The sequence below is a fragment of the Gouania willdenowi genome, chromosome 21 (assembly GCF_900634775.1).
Source record: "Gouania willdenowi chromosome 21, fGouWil2.1, whole genome shotgun sequence".
Lineage (NCBI taxonomy): Eukaryota > Metazoa > Chordata > Actinopteri > Blenniiformes > Gobiesocidae > Gouania > Gouania willdenowi.
Genome location: NC_041064.1, coordinates 5,263,913 through 5,279,925, shown reverse-complemented (window position 1 = coordinate 5,279,925; position 16,013 = coordinate 5,263,913). Strand labels below are relative to the sequence as shown.

General features: G+C 34.6%; 1 protein-coding gene across 1 annotated transcript in view; it reads right to left on the bottom strand.

The window, feature by feature from the left end:
* lrp1bb (low density lipoprotein receptor-related protein 1Bb) overlaps positions 1–16,013 on the bottom strand; it is a 407,613-nt gene that overhangs the window by 139,862 nt on the left and 251,738 nt on the right. The window contains 6 exon segments of the mRNA XM_028435312.1: positions 1,756–1,850; positions 2,035–2,209; positions 2,820–3,047; positions 5,272–5,403; positions 10,365–10,609; positions 12,535–12,699. Coding sequence (XP_028291113.1) covers positions 1,756–1,850; positions 2,035–2,209; positions 2,820–3,047; positions 5,272–5,403; positions 10,365–10,609; positions 12,535–12,699 — 1,040 coding nt within the window.

The window sequence follows — 16,013 nt, the reverse complement described above, 5'->3', positions numbered from 1 at the left end:
AACAGTTTAATTCGTGACATATTCTTGAGTTTTATGTGATCACACTGGAGGCTTGGGCTTTTCTAACAATACTGGAGGCTAAATATGAGAGACAAACACTTTAAAAAAAAAAACAGCCAAACAAGAGGCGCCTATTCCTCTGTTGTTTATATCAATACGTCTGTAAGATGATATTGTTTAAATGTCTGCTTTCTAATTTATTAGGGGAGAATGAGACCGTCTGCTTTCAAATAATTCCCCCGGCCGACGTGATGGCTTTTCATTCAACATCAGCGTTAATGTTGAGCCAAAAGCAATTTCCATTGTGTACCTGGAGACAACTCGCTTTTCTCCCAGCAGGTGTTGAATTTATGCGTGGCAGATTCACAGTCACAATGCGTCGTTAATTTACTCCTGTCCCCAGGTCTACCCCATAATCATTAATGAAACCTATGAAATACGACGCTCGCTGCTATTTGTCGTGCTGACGAGGCAGGAAGAACGTATGGATGATGACAACTCGGACTAACACATGGAAAGGTTGACCTTGAACTATGTAGTGCTAGCTATTAGAGAGGAATACACAGAATCACAACAAAACTGCACATAATAAGTGGGAAAAAGTACAATATGGTTACAAAAATACACACAACGAGAGTAACAATCATAATGACAAAAAAAAAACACTAAATAAGTCCAAAAATACCCCAAAAGACAAGAAAAAAATACAAAAACAGAGATAAATATACAGAAAAACAAAACACATAAAATGACAAAAAATATTATACAAAATAAGATAAAAACAGGAAACAGAAAATATTTACAAAAAGACAAAAGAGATACACAAAATTAAATACAAATATTAAATATGACAACAAAAACTCACTAAACAGCATTAAAAATGCATACAAAATAGGAGGAAAATATAAAAAATCACTCCAAAAATATGCAAAGCAAAATGAAAAAAACATACAAAATAAGAGAAAAATACATAAAGACAACATAATACACAAAATACGAGAAAAAAATATAATAGGACAACAAAAAAAACACAAAATGACAACAAAAATGCACAAAACGACATAAAAAGAACCATAACCAAACAGAGATAAATATATAGAAAGACAAAACACACAAAATTACATAAAAAATTATACAAAAATGAGAAAAACATAGAAAAATGATGACAAAAATGCAAAAAATAAGAGGAAATATTTACAAAATGAAAGTAAAATATATAGACAACAAAAATGCACAAAATAAGAGAAATATATAAAGAATGACTCCAAAAATACATAAAACAACATTTTAAAAACATTAGAAAAAAACTGAAAAATATATATTGACATAAAATGTACAAAATAAGAAAAAATACTCAAAAAATACACAAAACTCTTTGTTCCCTAAATGAATGCTTCAATTTGTCATTATTTTAAAGGCTGACATCAATATTGATAATATGGCATAACTTATATAAAATCACAGTTTTGTGGCCTTGACTTGTTTGTTTATTTGTAATGAGTTTAAAGGGCATTTATTGCGCATTTATTACATTTTTTGTGTGTGATGTTTAATTATGATATTAAACATTAACTACTTTATACATTCATTTATTTATTTATTTTTTTAAACAATGTAGCTATTATAAAACACACATACTCAGAGTTTGAACACAACCCACTTTCTGGAATACCCCCTGATGACGTACTCGTGCTTTATTGATGTTAATTCATTATAAATATAGATGAATAAATACAGATGATAGTGCTTACTCACCTACAGGATCCATCTGATTCTGGTGTAAAACCTTGCTGTTGCTTCCATCCATGTTTGCCATGTTAATGGTGTTCCCATCAGTCCAGAACATTTTCCTGCACAGAATTGTGTCGTGAGACGTAGCAGCAGCAGTATTATCATCATCACGAGACGAGAGCTGCCAAAACTCAATCAATCCAGGCTTTGTTTTGATGATCCTCCTGAGTTGATTTCATCTTTTCTAGCAGTATTCAGGAAGGGTGAACCCATGAGGTGCACAGGCTGCACTAATCTACTTACCCTTTGGCAGGGTGCACCACGAGGCACCGTGGTTTGTCGATGCCGTGGATGATGGACGTCTTCAGGGAGCCGTCCAAGCGAGCCACATTGATTTGTGACTCGTCGTTTTCGGAGCTGAGCCAGTAGACGTTTCGGGAAAGCCAGTCCAGAGCCAGGCCACGGCAGTTTGCTATGTCTGTGTTAGGGAAGGTATGAGGAAGACGTCACTGCTGCGTACTCCACGTAAAAACGCACTGATGCACAAGTGTCAAACTCATTTTACTGGATTTTTTTATTCAAACTTTGTGACAAATTTTGTTCAGTATAGGGCAATTTTTTTGGATTGTTCGTAAAAATAATAAATAAATAAAAATTCTGGATTTAAAAAGACTGGGGCATTCTTTCAATAATCATAAGTAAAAATGACTGCAGTCATTTGACAGCGAGCCCTTACAAATATTGAATTTGACGGGACTGAGATATCTATAGCACATTTTTACTTTCTCCTGCAGGCCAATGTGGACACAATAAGCATGAATTATGACGGAAAGGGATTAAAAGTGACAATAATATGTCAACGAGTGCAACATTAGGTGGGAAAAGTGGTGGAAAGGGATTAAAAGTGCCAAAAATGTCTTGGAAAAAACATTCAGAAAAGGGAGTAATGTGGCAAAAATGCATTAAAAGGAGCAGAAAAAAGACAACTTTGGTGTAGAGTAAAGAGTAAATTTAAGCAAAAATGGGATCCCCTTCCCAGAACCCCTGCTCTACTGAAACGTTTGAATAAAAGCCATAATTTGACCAACCTGAACTAATGATGGTTTCCAGTTGTGTGCCATTAATGAATGCCCGCTTGATGGTTTGAGTCTTAATATCTGCCCAGTAGATCCTCTCCTCCTGGGAGTCGTAGTCCACCACGGTGACATCATCAATGTCCGGCACCGTCAGCGCCGTCATCACATTCATGTACGGGTTGTCAATGTCCACGCCGCGGATTTCTGACCGCCGCACGTAGAGGAGGAACCTTTTCAAACCTGGAGGCGGAAAAACAAACCATGTTTACAGTAATTATTCAGTCAAGTTCATTGTGAGAGTCGAAACATGTCAGGAGATTAAAAACAAACAAACAAAATGACAACAAAAAACACGGAATGACAAAAAATATACTAAATATAATATACAGTATAGATAAAGGACAACAAAAATGCAAAAAACATAAAAGGAAATATTATTTACAAAATGACAACAAAAATACACAAAATTAAAGTAAAATGTAACATGTGACAACAAAAACACAAAACAAGAGCCAAATTTTTTTTTTAATTATAAAATGACAGAAATATACAAAACAACATTAAAAAAAACATACAAAATAGATAAAAAATATATTAGGACAACAAAAAATATGCAAAATACAAAAAAAAATATTAAAATTGACAAGAAAAATGCACAAAATGTAAGTAAAATATACAATATAACAACGAAAATATAAAAAAAATAAGAGGGAATATTTACAAAATGAAAGTGAAACAAAAACACACAAAATGATAAACATATAAAATATATATATACATGAAAATGTAAAGAGAGAAAAAATATTTAAAAAATCATAAGAAATGTCAACAAAAATGCACAAGTGGAAAAATTTACAAATTGAAGACATAATAACACAGAATGTATGTAAAATATAAAATATGACAACAAAACCACAATTAAAACATGTCAGGAGATTAAAGTAAATTTCCTGAATAAAAGAAAAACTCAACAATTTATGTTTAGAGTAAATTTACTGGAGCAGGTGAAAGTTAATGTCAATCGTAAAGACAGAACATCCTCTGAGGCGTCCTGATTCATATTGTAAACTGTATTTTTATATTGTAAACTGCATTATTATATCGTACACTGCATTATTATTTCGTACACTGCATTATTATTTCGTACCACTTGTATTATTATTTCGTACACTGTATTATCATATCGTAAACTGTATTATTATATCGTACACTGTATTATTATATCGTAAACTGCATTATTATTTCGTACACTGTATTATTATATCGTACACTGTATTATTATATCGTAACTGTATTATTATATCGTAAACTGATTATTATATCATAAACTGTATTATTATATCATAAACTGTATTATTATATCATAAACTGTATTATTATATTGTACACTGTAATATTATATCGTACCACTGTAGTATTTATATCGTAAACTGTATTATTATATCGTACACTGTATTATTATATCGTACACTGTATTATTATATCGTAAACTGTATTATTATATCATAAACTGTATTATTATATCATAAACTGTATTATTATATTGTAAACTGTATTATTATATCATAAACTGTATTATTATATCGTACACTGTAATATTAATCGTACACTGTAGTATTAATATCGTACACTGCATTATTATATCGTACACTGTATTATTATATTGTACACTGTATTATTATATCATACACTGTATTATTATATTGTAAACTGTATTATTATATCGTACACTGTAGTATTATATCGTAAACTGTATTATTATATCGTACACTGCATTATTATATCGTACACTATTATTATATCGTACATTGTATTATTATATCGCACACTGTATTATTATATCGTAAACTGTATTATTATATCGTACACTGCATTATTATATCGTAACACTGTATTATTATATCGTACACTGCATTATTATATCGTAAACTGTATTATTATATCGTACACTGCATTATTATATCGCACACTGTATTATTATATCGTACACTGCATTATTATATCGTAAACTGTATTATTATATCGTACACTGTATTATTATATCGTACACTGCATTATTATATCGTAACTGATATTATTATATCGTACACTGTATTATTATAACGTACACTGCATTATTATATCGTACATTGTATTATTATATCGCACCACTGTATTATTATATCGTAAACTGTATTATTATATCGTACACTGCATTATTATATCGTAAACTGTATTATTATATCGTACACTGCATTATTATATCGTAAACTGCATTATTATATCGTACACTGTATTATTATAACGTACACTGCATTATTATATCGTACATTGTATTATTATATCGTAAACTGTATTATTATATCGTAAACTGTATTATTATATCGTACACTGCATTATTATATCGTAAACTGTATTATTATATCGTAAACTGTATTTTTATCCAACTACCACAGGAATAGAGAATGGCGCAGTTGTGACTCACCAAAGCAGGTTTTCTTGTCGCTGGAGAGCTTCATGAGGTGTGGACAGGTGCAGGATGCAGTGCGGTTATAATTGATGAGACAGAGATGTGAACAGGGACCACGTCCATCATTCTCCTCACAAGGGTTGGAGTCTGATTGGGAAAAAAAACCGAAAAGAAATAAGGAGGTAGTGGGAGGACATACAGCGTGGGATTAAAGCCAGATTGGTTGCTGAGGATAAGCACCGACTGCAAATTGGACCAATGGGACGTGACATTTCCAGGCCTGCCTGAATGTGGTCCATGAAAGAAAACAGAACATGAAAATGCTGCTACTTTGGCACGAGAAACATGTTTTCCCTTGATTTATTCATCAAACGAATATAGAAGAACGGAACTTTAGTTTAATAGGACGTTCGGAGATACAATATTTTCTCTTCTCTCGTGCAATAAAAACGGACATCATTTAACCCATTAAGACACTTTACCAGAAAGATATATTCAATAAATCATCTACATTCATGCAAAACAAATAGTTGGTGCAATTTATTACTCATTTAGTTTAACAGAATAAAATGACCAGGTAATAATGACATGATTATAGCAGAGATGGCCCAGGGCACAAATGCGGCCCTCTGTCTAATTTTGTGCAGCCCCCCAAAACAAAATTTAAATTCAAGAAGTTGGAAGTTATATGACACACAAACTCCAGAAACACAGAAAACGACAGCAAAATGCACAAAATAATAACAAAGATTCGCTAAACGCCCTCTAAACACAAAATGGACTAACACAACAAAATATACAAAAGGACTTCAAAGACACACAAAATGTCAACAAAACTGCACAAAATGACATAAATATAAACAAAAACTCATCGATAACACCACACAAAAAAACATGCATTAACATAACTTGAAAATCACACAAAAAAGGCAATATAAAAATTTGCCATATTGACAAAAAAATAGACGAAAATACACAAAAGGTCTAAAAACTAAAAAAACACCAAGAAAAACCCAGACAAAATTACATCAAAGACAAAACCCTTTGTTCTTTCTTGTATTAAATGCTCAGATTGGTCATTATTCTAAATGCCTGACATACAGTAAATGTTGATAATGTGGCGCTTCGGATGAGACTATCACATTTTGGTGGCACCACTCTGATAGAATCATCAATTTTTCAGTAATTTTGTTTAAGGAATTTGTAGGAATTGCAAGATTTCAGAAAAAAAGTGTTCAGTTCTTCCCATAATTTGTGATAAAATATGACTCTGGTCGTGTGACATGAGCATGGGAAAAACAAATATTGTGTAGTTCATCAACGTTGTTGAATTTAGAGTGGATGAGGAATCTAAAACTTAATAATTTGGAATTTTGCACATGTATTATTGTTTTTTTGTTGTTTGTTTTTTTACTTTCTCCAGGTAGGCCACATTGATGGTTGTATAGCAGTGTTTCTCAACCTTTTTTGTCCAATGTACTACTTATACTTTTCTGTCTTAGGCGAGTACCCCCTTTATTTAGTTAATTTGTGTCAGAAGGCTCGTCTGAAAGCTTTGCTCATATTTTTCTGATGTTTTGACCATTTTAGGTATGATCTTCACCTTTTTTTTTTTAATGTATTTTAAGAGTTGTGCCACAATGTAATATCGATAGGTAAGGAAAAATGTCTGTGAGCAAGGGGAAATTTGTCTAATCATTTTAGAAAAATAAATTGACAAATGTTTCTGTGTGTTGAAGTACCGTACCCCTGGTTGGGAACCATGTTCTATAGGGCAAACATTTGACCTACCGGACCTTAACTTTGACACACGTCTTTTGCAACTTTGGCCACTTTCTGCTTTCACGAGAATCCCAATTGATCTGTTTTTAGAACTAAACAAGATTGGCTTCCCTAATTTATCTTTATCATAACTGAAGATGATTGGGTTGGGGTTCCCTTTATTTTTTTGATCTATTTCAGTCAAAAACTTATTCCATTTTGAGGTTTAAATCGAGCATCGATTATGTCGAGACGCTTCACTCGTCTCTTTTCCTTCATCATTAAACATTTAATCTAGGGAGAAAAAAAAACGTCACTTTTCTTTTAGAATAAGCACTTCCTCGTTTGTGAGCGGCTAAAAAAAACAACTGAATTACTTGGCCTCAGTTATGACAAGTGTGAGGATTAAGTCTTCTCCGCCCCTCCCCATGAAAGGGTATTAGTCCACACTTGAGTCTCGTGTGTTCGGACTTATCCATATAAACATTCTTAAAAATATAGATACGTAAAACAAACAAGCTGACTTACTCACGTCTGCCAATCGGTGGCATTACTGAAAGGATATGAAGTAGATTACCACTGAAATGGTGCCTTTTTTTTTATTGACAAACATTCTATAAGAAAGAGGAAAAAACTTGGCAAAGGAAGCTTGAAACTTGGCAATGTAGAGAAAATCAATCTCGACATCGTGAGATTCTTCAGTGGATTGTACACACGGGCGACATAATCCATCATGAAGCTTTCATTTGGATCATTTTGCAAAAATAAAATAAAAAAAACAACAACTTTAAAATCCTAAAACCAACAAAAAGTGGGTGAAGTCAATTAAAAAAGTATGGCAGTGCATCACGCCAACTGATTTACATATCTAATAAAATGCAGACCTGCTGTCGGAGAAACAGATCAGCTGGTGAACGTTCTAAGGACAGATTCTTGGCTTCTGGTTGGTTGGATCGCTTATTCAGCTGTTATTGAGATGGAGAATGAAAAATGTATTCCTAAAGGTTTGTTTTTTTGAAAAATCTGCAATTTTCCTCCAATTAAATCGAAAAATGGTCACTAAACAAAATTTAAAGAGAGATCCTGTAACTCATTGATGGCATATTGTGTGTAGTTTACATACTTTACATTAGGGGTGAGTATTGCCATGGCATCTGGTGATACGATTCGCATCCCAATACATACGTCACAATACAATATGGTATATCCCGATATTAAAGTTGAAGGCGATTATTGCTATTTTATTTAATATATGACTAAAGAAACAACTAATCTGTAAATGTGTACACATTCATGAGAACATTATGTATGAAATAAAAAAATAAAAAATTAAATTAAATTAAAATTAATAAAAAAAATCGATATATAAATAATAATAATAATAACAATAATAATAATAATAATAATAATAATAATAATAATAATAATAATGCATTGGATTTTATATAGTGCTTTATCATAGACACTCAAAGTCGCTTTACAGAATTTAAGCATTATTCTTTCACTCCACACTTAGTGGTGGTAAGCTACTTGTGTAGCCACAGCTTCCCTAGACGGAGGCGAGGCTGCCATAGTTCGCCATCGGCCCCTCCGACCACCACCAACACTCACTCATACACTACATTCATACTAGACAATGTGAGTGAAGTGCCTTGCCCAAGGACACAATGACAGATACCACTGGAGGGACTGTCCCCCACTATATCACCGATATATAAATAGAAGGGAATATTACAAAATGTACATATAATTTGTACTGTAGTGTAAACTAGAGCACATTCATGGTGAAATTGGATGATTTTCCTGCCTAAATTCTACGTCCACTTGAGATCAAACTGGTCCGTGTTTGGCCCCGGAACTAAAATGAGTTGTAATGTAGTCTGGCGTCTCTGCCAGAAGGTGCAAAATACTGGCAGTAGGAGATTAAACTAGATCAATTTAGCACACGCAATGTGGTTTACCAAAGGTCTTAACCGTCACAGTTTTTCTTACAGATGGCTGTTATTACTGTTGGAGGCGGAATGAAATACGGCAAAGAGAACAGTTCTTTTCAACCTTTCTGGAATACGTTTTTTAACGTTCCTTATTACCAATTCTTCCATCTGTGTTGTGTACAACAGGTGAACTAACAGCACAAACAATCTGTTAATCACGCTTTAATTTAGTGATTTTAGTCAAAGGTTATTTTGGTTTCCTGTTGATTTGATTCACATTTTGCAACATTTTCTGATCTTTACTCTCATTCCCCAAATAAACAGAAGCGTATCGCTTCTGTTTATTTGGGGAATGTGACTTTAATAGAAATGTTGAACACAGACTGAAACAGAAGCCATTTTTAATAAATCAACAAGGTGAGGGAATCATATTAAAAGCCACCTTTTTCTTTGTTGTAGAGTTCTTTGTTCAAATAACCTGTTTTTCTCTCCAAACTTGTTGACAAAACCAGCTTGGAGAGATTACCCCAAGGTAATTATAGCGCCTCCCTACCCTCTACCCTCGTCATGATGTCACACCCCGAGTTTGGGAACCATTGAAGGCAGCGATCAGAAGTTAAAATGATTCTAAAAAAATGTTGAAAAATACTGCAAAAATTACCATTTGTAATCCTATCAATACTTGAAGAAGAAGAATGAGATAATTGTGTCCACAACTGTTGTGTCTTGTCTGACTCAACGCTTCCTTGACCGTAAATTTCCGTAGTGTACGTTTTCTCTGGCCTTTGTTCCTCCTACACCCTAAAAACAAGAATGATGTGGGGATCAGGTAGTGAAAATAAATCAAAGATCCAACATGTGTTGTGACTGTACGTCTCTCTCTGCTTGCCCTGTGATTAACTGCTGACCTGTGTGAGAAGAAGTCTGTGTGGAGTCAGATTGATGGATGGACTAAATATCCTGCTGATATTCTTTTTCCTAAACCCTTGGTAAGGTTTATGTGCTTAAAGAAAATAATCAAATCATATCTCATAACAAATGCGACTGAAATGTGCAGTTTATCTAATAACAATGGGTCATTCCATGTCATTTCACAAATGGCCCAAAACCACTTTGGGTCTCACAAAAGTCTGAATTTTTTACCAATTATTCCAGTTTTATTCAGTAGTCACACTGTACGTTTTTAGTTTCATCTGATGAATACTTTTTGAGACTTTTTAGGCCAAAAAAGAGAATCACTGGTATAGAGATGACTCTTTCTTGGGACATAAAACAACTTTTCTTTATGCAACTTCTTCTTCAACTTTGGGGCTATTCCACCACTAGCTGATAATGTAAATCCTTTACATGAGGCCATTGTAGCTCATCTCAGTGTCTTATAAGCATTTATTGTTAATTAGTTGTTCTTCTCACCTTGTGGTTGTCTGCTGGGGTGGAAGATCTCCAAATCGAAAGGCTGTGCGCTGGTCTTCTGGATGACTGTGACGTTTTGTCCCGTCCACTTGTTCGCTCTGGCTAACGTGTTTGTTCTCCAGTCCGTCCAGTAAACGTTTCCACCAAAGAGAGACACGGCGAAGGGATGGGACAAGTATTCATGGCCTCTGAGGATCTCGATGACGCCGCTACCGTCGTACAGAGCCGAGAAAATGGCGTCCGAGCTGTTGAATAAAGCCCAGCACACGTCAAGGGTTGGGGTCAATTACATTTTTCAGTTACAATTACGTCTTCAATTATCCATGTTCAATCAGTGTTATAATTACAATTAAAATTATTACAGTCAATTACAATTATGTTCTAAAGTTCAATTACAATTAATCACAATTACTAAGTCTGAAATAAACCACCTCATAAAAGTTAACCTTTCTCTTGTGTTAGCTTTCTGTTAGCGTCATTTGTGCTAACGGATCCTAAATCGGCTGTGAAATACACTAAAAACAAATATCTATCATCTAATTTATTTCCTATCTATTGGTTACCTTCTTAGGCTTCCTATTCTATGTAAATATAGGTTTTTAATATTTTTGGTGGGGGCGTCTGAGCCTTTTTGTGTCATTGTTCTTGTAGATTTCAGTTTTTTTTAATGGTAAAATGTGGGAAAGCTTAACATGAAATGGATTTTATTAATTGTTAACTACATATGTGTAGAACTGTACATAGAACTGTAACATGGCTCCACAGTTTTGTGTTAAATTACAGTTGACAATTTTTATGGAATTTTCATGGCAATTACAATTACAAAGTCAATTATGTAAACGCAATTACAATTTAATTATGATTACAACAGCAACATATTGTGATGCCGGTGAATCCAGCCTTGGTGTTGTTCTACGTTGCCATGTCTGGGTTGCCACGTTGGGTGTTTCCGTGTGTGTTTGCCGCCCTGAATTAATGTATGTGATTGTGACGTTTCCTTTTGTTGTGTACTCACGTTCATGGTTGGCGGGAGTAGAACGAGGATTAATAAGTGTGGACGGGAGGAAAAGGAGTGTGTTAGTTCATGTGCTGACAGTGTGGATGGTGTGTAAGAGCACTGTGTGCGATTGTCCTGCTCCCTTGTTCAGCAATAAAAGGCGAATTCTGACAAGACTTCAATAACCCTTATTTCACGGCTCATCCACACTACAATATTTTTAAAATTACAATTACAAATATAATTACGCCATAAATGTAATTAATTATTACAATTCTAATTGACCCCCAACCATGGCACACATCAGGGTTGGGGTGAATTATAAATGTAATTGCATAGTTGACGTAACTATGACGTAATTATAATTTCAATGTTTCTGTTGTAATGATAATTTAATTGTAATTGAGTTCAGATAATAGACTATAAACTGTAATATACTATATTTAAATGTAAAACTGGGGAACAATGTTATAATTCTATGGCTTACACATATGTAGTTAATTAATAAAATATGTTTCATATCAAGTTTACCTGTCACATCTGTTTAGAATAATTTTACCATTTCAAAATCATAGAAATCTAGTGAATACTGACACAATAAAAGGCTCCGATGTCCACATCAACAAATACTAAAAGCAATATTTTCATTGATTAGGAAGCCTAACAATGTAACCAAGAGATGTTAAACAAATTAGATGATAAAAACATATTTTAGTGGATTTTACAGCTAATGTAAGTTTCATGGGCTTATTTATGTAATTATGATGAATTGAATTTGAACTTTAGTAATTGAGAATGTAACTGTTAAGTGACATTTAGGGGAGGAAATAATACTTATAATTTAATTGTAATTGGAAAAAATGCCAGTCACTGTAATCATAATTGTAATTAAAAAAAAGTAATTGAACCCAACTCTGGTACACATCAACACTCTTTCTTTTCACAAGCATTAAAATAGAAAGTGGAACCGAAATGTTTCAAGATCCACTAAAAACCAAAGAAGGCGACGACACTGCTAAGATATTAATATTTAAAACATTTTTTCACTATCCCAAACCTCTCAGGATCATAAAAAGCATTAGACTGAATAAAGGACGAGAGAACCTCTGCATTTATTTATAGTCATGCATAAAGGTGTGAATGCATCCGGCGCAGCGTAAAAAAATCTCCCACCGTGCATCTGTCCAAACGATCCTCTTCTCCAAGTGATCCAGTGTTAGTCCGTTAGGCCAGGCCCCGATCTCCATATCCTTAAACACGATGTGTCTCCCACCGCCGCTCATCGATGCCGCTTCGATGCGAGGAAACGTTGCGTCCCAGTCGGTCCAGAACAGAATCCTAGAAACAGAAACGATTGGCACTAATTCGTCTGCTTGTATTTTAAGTATTTAGAGACAAAAAGCAATGGAAATATTCTCTATAATGTATAAATCCAAGTTAAAGACCTTTTTGTTTTCCCCAACAATATATTAATTATTTTTAGCTTTTACAACACACACGATACAACCTCTCAGACACATATCCATACTTTTGTTTCTTCGTGACAAGTGACAAAAGTGTACAGATACTTCAATACTTCCAAGAACAAAGAAACAAAAAGGTGAATAAAATTAAGAAAATAAACTCAAAAAAGCAAGATGTAGTCCTAAGTACAATTACCTCATTATGATCCTCGGATAGATTCAAATGTTCCGCAAAGGTGATAAATGGCCTCCATATACAGTACATTCTTTCCTTTCAGGAGATATTAGTGCTGGGTATCACCAGGTACCTCACGATACAATACTCTCACAATATTTTGCCCACGGTAACAATAATATCCAGATACAGCAATTCTGCGATAATCGATATATTACAAGAAATGTCATCCACGATTAGGGCTGAACGCTTACCGTAATTTCCGGGTCATAAAACACACTGATTTATTTGCCGCATTACAATCATTTAGCAATTATCTAAGAAAAATCCACACAAGTGCTGCAGCCTAACACAGGCCGCACCCTACTGGCTGATGAGAGTGCCCGTCAGAAAACTCGGCCAATCAGAACGGGCAGATAGACGAGCTTTTTTCTCTCTCTCTCTCTCTGACAACATTTCTCCGTGTCGTTGCACTGTGCATCATGACAAAATGATTCTGTGCATTCAAAAATTATTTAATGTTCACAATTTCATCGTTCCACCTGATCTAATGTGACGGAGCTCAATGTTGTGACGGCATGAAGCTTATAAAACCGGGAAAAATCCACAATTTAGCCGCGTCATTGTTTAAGCCTCAGGGTTCAAGGTGTGAGAAAAAAGTAGCGGCTTATAGTCCGGAAATTACGGTAATTGCATTTGCGATAACACAATATCCTTCTCAATATAATTTACAAATGCAGTAGAACAGTGTGCATTTTTCTTAGTTACACTTTGAACGAGTATCTGGAATGTCAGGGTTGTATTTATTCTGTTTAACTGGAGTGATGTAAACTCTCACCAAACATTTATATTGTAGAGTTCATAGTTTGTTCTTGGGTTTTTATACAAACACTAAGAGAATGTCATTCTTCTCCATGCCATAAGTTTAACAGTTGAGTTCTCTGGAGAGTTTGACACCAGTAAGTGGTTAAATTTTGAGATTTTTTTCTTTTTAACTGTCTTCAGTGATCAAGACCTGTAATTTAGACTGAAGTGGTTTTAAAAGATTGCTTTGTTTTTATCTAATAACGTTTCTAAGTTGAAAATATTTGAAAAAGTACTTCCTATGTATGTTATATTTATCTTGAAGCATTTCAAATGACATATTATCTGAACCTGTAGTACAGTATATTTTCATATTCCAAAGCATTTAATGCCCATTGTATAAAATCAGTGGTTCTCAAACTTTTTGTGGCCTCAAGTACCCCCCCCCACCCCCACCCCCACTTTCTCTTATTTCTGATTCCATGTACCCCCCTTTGTCCGACTAACAATTTGTTTAGAATACTGTGAAAAAAACAATTATAGTGTGTAACGATGGAGAAATAAGTGATAATAAAACACATTTTAAATAATCTCATTTTGGAAATAAGTGGAATTAAAAAAAATTAGCGCCTCATGAATAGAATTATTTCTATATTTTTTTTATCATTTCCAGTTACAGTATCTCCCGCCTAGTGTGGAACCAAGACTGACTTTGTATTTTCAGTTTATGTTCAAACAAGATAATTTTCATCATCATTTTCACCATATCTATCATTTTAACTAAAAACAACCTAAAAACCTATTTTTAATGCTTTCTTATTTTTCCCCACTCTCTCGCTTTCTCAAGCAGTGGCCACTGCGTACCCCTAGGGGTACACATCGTACCCCATTTGAGAACACACTGGTTTAATCTGCTCTGCCTGGGCTTGAATTCTTGGTTAGCCCACATCAGTCTCTAAAGACCTTTTAAAACTGCATATTTAATGCTCAGTAATTCTTCACAAGTGGCTCAGATGATCCGGTGCAACCTTAAACTCCGTTGGATGATTGTGTCATTTCATTTCACAGCTCAATGAGGCCTGAGAATGAACCATCATCATCATCACCCTCACTGACGTGCATTAGATAATGTCTTCAGCTTCTTGCTGCCAACAAACAAACATTGCCTTCAGTCACTTTGTGTGCAGTGTCACAGGGAAACAAAGAGGTGAATGGGGACAACGGAGTTTAAATCACATGCTGAGCACCACAAAAAAAAAAAAAACCATGTTGGGACGAAATACTCCTTGTCTGGATCGATCGTGGTATTCACTTGATGAGACAAATCCGATCAATGAGGCAGTGCTTTGAGTGGATTCCAGTAATTCGATTAGAATTATTGTGCTGTAATGGAAATGTGTGCTGGGTAACAACAGCGCTCATTAATTCTACTCTGAGCAGTCAAAAAAAAAAGACTGTAGCCATAGGAATTAGTGCTGAAACAGATCAGTGATTTCCATGTGTTAAGTGCACGTTAACAACAGCAGGCTTTGGAACGTATATTTAATCTCTCCACAGGATTCAAGTAAAATATTAATTTTAATGTTTGTTTCCAGATAACCAATTTGTTGTAAGTACCATTTTTTAACCTTAAAGCTGATAGAAGAAGTTTCTGAGAAATCTATGTTTATGTATGATTCTTTTGAAATGCGAAAAAATATCTAACTAGTCTTTTACTGCCAGTGGTCATTCATATACATTAAAGGTCCCATGTCATGCTATTTATCTCCATTTGTTCTAAAAAAAAAACCCCAAAAATGTAGTATTTGAGGTTTATTTTCCCAAACTCACCTGTTTTCCAGAGTTTTAGCCTGTGAAAAGTCACTTTCTGAGCAACTCTACACAAACAGGCTGATTTGTGGCCTACTAATGCATATTCATGAGTGGGCGTGTCTATAGATGGGACACTGACTTCCTCCTCCCACCCACTCCGTAGCCGAGCTCATGCTGCTTTATAAACACGAGACAGAGCGTGGGGGGCGGGGCGTTCGTCGGTGCATACATAGACTGTAGATAATGCATACATAGCACAGCGCGAATGACGCTGGCATGCTCACCTTCGTGGGCGTGTCTGTTTACATGTCAATCACGGCAGAGAGCTTCCTGGAGGCGTGGCTTCTCCAGCTCAGTGCCATGTCATCAATTTGTCATCAAAGTGGGAACGCGACATC